The 7,322-nt window shown below is 33.3% G+C and overlaps 1 protein-coding gene across 2 annotated transcripts in view; it reads left to right on the top strand.

Moving 5' to 3' along the window:
* The window catches only part of LOC108737748 (calcitonin receptor-like), a 49,896-nt gene that overhangs the window by 6,907 nt on the left and 35,667 nt on the right, over positions 1 to 7,322 (top strand). For both annotated transcript variants that reach the window (XM_018470837.1, XM_018470836.1), the window contains exon 2: positions 4,375 to 4,472. In XM_018470837.1, the coding sequence (XP_018326339.1) occupies positions 4,375 to 4,472 (98 nt within the window). The remainder of the gene's footprint in view (positions 1 to 4,374; positions 4,473 to 7,322) is intronic.

Raw genomic sequence — 7,322 nt, 5'->3', positions numbered from 1 at the left:
TATTAAAGGCTTTAACGCTTGTTTTCGACTCGCACTACTATTCATGATTGAACAAAACTTTTGGCAGGTACTGTATGAAAAAGTATGTTTAATGAACAAGAGTCGAGAGTATAATGAGCTTTTTTCTCCCTACCTACGATTTTGCCAGCGCTCTTCCAAGACATTGGAAAGCGCACATCGCTACAGAAAGTAAATGAAGTATACTTTATTGTGCGACCAATGTATAAGTGGATGCTACATTTAGAAGCCATCCCAAATATTTTTACTACATAATTACTTTTCATGCATTGCAACAAGATTCATATGTACCTACCTCTCGTATTTTTATTACTTCCTGATAAAATTTCAAAGATCTATATTAAATGATTCAAATGAATCATGAAACATTTTTATGGATATCGAAAACGCAATTCATACTGTAATGCAACTTGTTTTGATTAAATCAAGGATGACAGGTTGTTGTTTTCATCTAGGCCAAGCCCGGTATAGAAAAAGTTTTTTTTTTGGCTTTTGATTCTTAGACCTAACGATGTCGTTCATGTTTCCACTGACTATTTAATGATACTTCTTCCAGAAAATGGACAAGGAAATGTTATTTGTGATTATATACTATAAAATTATATATCTGATGAGGTAGCTTTTCCTCCAGAAATAAGGGCAGTTTTCTTATTCGTATATTTCGAATGATACCAACTAATTTAATTTTTTGCTATAGCAGAGACTTTAAAATATTATCTACGATAGCGTTTGCAAGGTTTTCAAATCGCCGCATTACTTTTATCGCACTCATTAAGTGCCGGTACATATCGGACGGAATTTGCGTATAGTAATAAAAATCGCCGAGACGGAATTTACATTGATATGCTGTCCGGGACGGAATTGAGGCTTTCCGTGAAGACGAGAATTTGCAAAAAAAAAAGGAATGGAAAGAAAGCAATATTGAAAAATGGTTTTATTGATTTATTACATTCTAAATAATATAATATAAATGCGATTGTGAGTTTATTTGTTTACTACCCTTTCACGCCTTAACTACTGAACCGATCGTCATGAAATTTTGTACACGCATTACCAGGGCTACAGAAAATTACATAGGATACCTTCTACACAGAAAAAAATTTCTATTCCCGAGAGACACAAAAATAAAAATTTCAATCTCGATAAAGAAGAACTGTGATTGTCATTCTACGTAAAGCATATGTTTAACCGTTGAAAATTAGAAACTTTAGTTTTATCTTGATGATCCTGGTCGGGACTATTTACTAGATTATTGTACTTTCGATGATTTTTAACACATATTTAGAACATCAACGTAATGTACACAATCTTGTGACTAGTAGGTATTCATAAGTACGTCTAATTTTAACCCTCACCAACGTCCCACACCAAACCGATTATCAATATACATTCCATTTCCATTCCATATCCGTATTAGTCTAAAAATTCCAATAGCTGTTGTTGATACATTGGTAATAATTTGTTACCTTGCAGAACATTGGTGGGACAATGATGTAGTTCCTGTTTATTTATCAACATTATTAATTTTCTTCAGCGATTTCAACCGCCTCCGAGAAAAATCAGATTTAATGGAAAATCCGACAGAATTAGGCATAATAAGATTAGACACTAACCACAAGATCATGCACGTCAGCTTTGTAACATGTGTATAATAACTCCACTAATCGATATCTCATTCCTTCAGTGTACTTATTATGATGAATTCAAAGACGCTTCTGCATTTTATTCATCATCATCATCTAAGGTCATCAGTCCTAAGATTGATTCGACACTCGACTCCTTCCTACCCCGACCTAATCTTCACATTTCCGTAAAACTAGAACATCCCACATCCTTAACTATTTGCGAACAATAATTTAATATAAGTCTACCTCTACTCCTCTTAACTTCCGTTTCTGCCTCTAATATGTCTCTGACTAGACCTTCATGTCTGAGAAGGTGTCCTACTAATCTATACTATCTAATTTTTATTGACTTCCTTAGAGTCCTCTATTCTCCTAATCTTTCTAATACCTCTTCATTTCTGACCTTCTCTATCCACGGTATCCTCATTATTCTCCAGTAACACCACACTTCGAACGCTTCTAACCATTTCTTTCCGTTGCAATCACCGTCCATGTTTCGCACCCATACAGCGCTGCGCTCCAAACATACACCTTTAACAATCTTTTTCGAATTTCTAAAGTAATCGTTCGCGAGCATAGAAGTGACTTGAAGGTGACTCGACCCTGCACTATCCTCTGATTTATACCACTACTATTCCTTCAGTCACTTCTTCCAATCGTTCCTTTCCTATCTTTATATTTGTGTGTTTTAAAATTTCTGCATGTGTCCCCTAGTTCACCTATTTTTCTTCTCTAATATTTCTCCTAACTCATGACCTGCGTATAGGTTTTCTAAAGTAGATATTCTTTCCACCTGTCTGCCTTTTCCTCATTTTCCATTAGAATGCATTTTATTGTTAATATTAAATTTTCTTCGGACCATGTACCTAGTTCGAATCGCCTTTACATTATCTACGTGTAGGAAACGTACCGTTCAAATGTGAATATTGTCAAATTGTATGGAACGTTTACGGAATAAAGTAAGTAATTGAAACGGAATGTATAGAGAGAATCAACCTTCAGTTGGAGAACTAACATCAGTGTTATGTAACGTTTGAGGGGTTTGTAAACTGAACTAAATAAATATCAAACATCATTAAAATCTGCAATAATAAATACTATTCAATTGCTTAAAGCTTCCTATTGACAACGGTTCATAAGAATTTTTGAGTTGCGAATCTTTTTTAAATAAAAAAAGATAAATAAATAGGTTGAATACCATCACACAGTAGTTTTGAATAAAGTAGGAAAGCGCCCCAGTTTTGAATATTCAATTCTAAAATTTGAGGTATGAAATAAATACGCATGGTCAAGAACTCTACTGATCAGATTAAGTATTTTAAATCAGTGAAGGTATTTTATAACCTATCAAACTCTGTTATTAAGTTTGTTGTGTACTAATATTATTAAGGTTTCTAAGGTATACCTACCTAAATTAGTTTATTTTGTAAATCTGTATTTAGTTGCTGATTCGAGCAGACTGTTATACCTCAGAATTGGCTACGTGCCATCTAATTTAAGAAGCTTCTTATCTCTAGCTATTTACATTTTCCAATATTATCAAATGCCAAAGTAAACGTATCTGAAACATTACGGTTTTTATGTTATTTATTGATCTACGCTGCATTTTCCATTAAACAGAAATAACAGAAAGTTTGGTATAACACATCAATTATTTGCAAACAAAGGCTACAAAACGATTCGTAAATTATTGTATACTGCATAAGTATGCTAGGCATTGAAATGGTAAACTTTTCTTTGGAACGTTATTTCGGAAAGCTAATTTAAAAGTTGCTTTAGAAGTACTGTTCAGGTAAAATTCCAGGGACAATTTTGTATAGGCATTCCCTATGTAATGTGTCGGTTTAAAGTAGGGATAAACTAATTTGTTGTTTGTTTGAATTTTAAACGGGAAGGATGTTAGGTACTAAATAGATTTAATTCTCCCTTAAGGTAATGTACGAATTCATCTTTAAGGTAACTTTAACTGGAATTCGCATTAGTAAAGGGAAGTTAGCGTAACGTTACTTTCTTTTTTTGATTAAATTTTTAATTAAGATGTGGTGACTTAAAAATTGCCCTTTAAAGGCCCTTTTCGAATATAAAATGCCCTAACTGAATCTTGTAGAGAAAATAAGTTATTAAATGTTTTTTTTTTTTTGGAATAATANTGAAGTGTATCTTTCTAAAAGGAGACTATGTTGAAAAATAAAAAAACAAATTTTAAAAAAAAAGGTGTCTTCATTTCTAACACGGGTACTTATTGAACCGCCCTCGTATATATACAGTCTAACCCTTGATACTCTATTTATTAGAAGATTAGTGTAGATCTACCTCTATTTAACTTACCACCATGTTTTTTCAGCCCATAAGTATTCAGAATAGATCAATTTTTTGGTACAAAATCAAATTTATAAAAACTGCTACCGAGGAAAGTATTTTCTAAATTTTTTTGATTTGATTGATTTGATTTTTCTGATTCAAGAAAGCGGTTCTTTTGCCCAAATACAATTAGTTCAGCTTAGCAATCAAATTCCTATATTAAAAATTAAGTACGTATACAAAATTAACAGAAATATGTTTAAAGTATGTCATGCACTGAGTGTTATTTTTCCATTAAAAAAAAGATAAGTCTTTAGTGAAATAATAAGGACGAAATGTATATACTTTCAAAGTACAAGAAAATATGTTTGATAATGAATAAATCATTGAATATTACCCATTAATTCAAGCATTTCTACATTTGTTCCAGAAAAACAAGTATGAACGTGAACTCTTCAGATAAGGGCATCTCTTCAGTCGAGGACATTTTACAAATTATAAAAGAAACTTGTGAAAATGCCACCTCAGGTGAGTTAGTGATAATTATTCCTTTTCACATTTTATTTTATTTTGATAAACAGAAATCGCTAATTCTTAGCGAAATGAAAGAACTGAATCCTGACTTTTTAAGCACTCCTAATAATTTTTTTTTGTAATTAACACCTTATTGGTTTTTATTAGAATATTACTTAGACGGTAAATCTAAGCATCTAAGGGGATACGATTCTATTCTTCTTTTATCCTGTTTCATTTGTTCGTAGGTTGCACTAATTAGAAGCTTCTCTTTGTCGTTTTTTGTTTCTTTCCTATTAACAGTCTTACCTTAGAAATTAATATAATCTTCATTAGACATCCGTAGATTTCTCGATTTAATGATATCAAACAGTTAATCTTGTTAGCAAGAATTACATTCTTCCTACCTTGAAAAGAGCTCTAACTGGCAATTTATATCTAACAATAAGAGAGATCAATTAAGCAGAAGAATATCTTAAAAATAATCAAAAGACACTATCGTAGCGTGAATTTGCGCCAATCGAAACAAACTCTAAATTTGCTGCACTTCCTATTTCCGCAATAAAGAGATGTTATTTAAATTGTTCATAACGTATCTACCTAAATTATTAAAATTCTTACCCCCCCCTACTCCTCACCATACTACTATAAAAAGATCAAGGTTTTCACTGTCGATCCTGGTCGAAGGTTCGGGACCCTCTGCCCCCATTCGGTACTCCTTAACCATGACAGGCACATCCCGAATGGAACAGATGTTCTCCCGAATCGATTCGAGTTCGTCTTCCCTGGTTCAAGTTTTTCTGAGCCTTCCTTGGATCACTTAGGCATATACCGAAGCATTAATATTCCGCAAATACTCTTTCACTCCCTTTTTCTTTCATTTCATCTGTCTCATCTTCTTCGCCCCAAATACTTTCAACTTTATTAAAAATAATGACTAATAGTTAGAGGAAAAACTACGCACCTTAACTTTTCAAACTCACATAAATCTGCACAAGATAGTAGGCGCTCATAAATATAAATGTCAAAGAAGATCAAGTTTCTAGACGGCGTCTACTAGACCATTCTAGAACACGGTCAGTCTCTATAAATATTTGTCGCGAGATCGAGTGAGTTAGTAGGAGAACGAGTTCGAGGCGATACAAAGCGAAGAAGTGACAAAGTGTTCATATACCTAGTAGTAGTGAATTGATAACTAATTAATAATGGAAGTATTAATTAGACAGCAAATAGTTAAATAAAAGTACTAATAGAGCGAGAAGGTGTTTAAATACGTAACAAATACATTTTTTAAAGACGTATTTTCTTGTTCTAAATCTAAACTCACAGAAGTTGGAAACTTTCCTGACTGTAATATAATTTTAAAGCCGCGAACAAATACAATAAGTAGATACTTTGATAACTCAGTGTTGCCGTAAAGTTACTGTAGAATATGCCGCTAAATCCGCAAAACAAGGTTATTATTTTCTAATTGAAATTACATTAATGTAGATAAACAAAACATTTAGATCTATAATACTTCACTGCAGATTTCTTATTCGATAGTTCTATTTCGAATTTGAATAGAGAAGAAAACCTTTTTAATTAATAAACATTTATACAAGTATGCGTGGTTTATTATACATATATAATTCTAAGGATAATTGTTGAAAAATGATTTACATGATAATTGCGTGTAAATATAAATATTCTTACATGAATAATTTATCATTTACAGAAATAAAAATTTTCGTAAACAGTGAACAATAAAAGTGATAAAACTACCAAGCAATTAAGGCAGTGGATTGTAGACATTGGTACTCGATATTGGTTCAATAAAAAAATTCAATAAAACTTGATTATTACTTCGCATTTACTAAAAATCTTCAGTGTAAAATTGAAAATCTGTTTAATAAATGTCTCGATTAGTATGTGTCAACCCACCATACAGGAATAAGTGTTAGGAGGCCTGTTCTGGGTTGCTTTCATTGCTCTTTGTTACTAGAACAAGAACTAGAATTGTTTCTTTCGACCTTGGGGCAACTATTTATAGGAGCTGATCTTGTTATTTTAGAATGATTCCAGAGTGCACATTTTAGAGATTCTGATCATTTTTGTTACAAGCACAATCTAGCCAATCCACCATACGCCTCTTGACGCTTCTGCACATATAGTGGGCTACTCACACGTGACCATATATGTGTATGTTGGAGGCAGAAACCCATATTGGGAGATGAAAGAAAGTAAATAAAATAACTAACCCCAACTCATAGCTAAATGAATAAATCCAAAAATAAGTTTATTTTGTACAAAAGGAATGAATACTCTCACAGAGAGGGGAGAAGGTGAGCATACTAATCGAGATGTTTACCATCCTTTTCGGTCGAATTTACATACACTATTTTCGATAGATTTGAACGGAGCGACCGAATTTACATTTTGACCCTGATGAATTCTTCTGCCTGTCGTTATGACGAGCTAAATTTCCCACTGCCTGTGTATGTATTTATTTATTAACAGTACGTGGGAGCTTTTACCCACTATACTGAGCGGCATTGTCTAGAATTTTAGACCATTGCTTAGCATTCGGGAGGACGCCGGTTCCATTCCGGATACGTTTGCCTTGGTTCAAGTTTTTCTGTAGTTTCCTTGGATCACTTACGCTAATGCTGGGACAATAATATTGCACAGATAATCATTCATTCTCCTCTGTCTTCATTTTGTCCCTCTCATCTTTCTCGCCCGAACCACCACCCACCTATTCCTACGATTCTTGAAAGTAGGCTGAAGAGGGCCTTCCGTCCTACCTTCCGACATAGTCCGGAGGGACTGTCCGCCCACCAGTATTAGTGGTTGGTGGGAATGAAACACCCAAAAGTTTGTTTT

Source organism: Agrilus planipennis, unplaced genomic scaffold (genome assembly GCF_000699045.2).
Source record: "Agrilus planipennis isolate EAB-ADULT unplaced genomic scaffold, Apla_2.0 scaffold105, whole genome shotgun sequence".
Taxonomy (NCBI): Eukaryota; Metazoa; Arthropoda; class Insecta; order Coleoptera; family Buprestidae; genus Agrilus; species Agrilus planipennis.
This window is presented reverse-complemented; position numbering and strand designations above follow the sequence as displayed.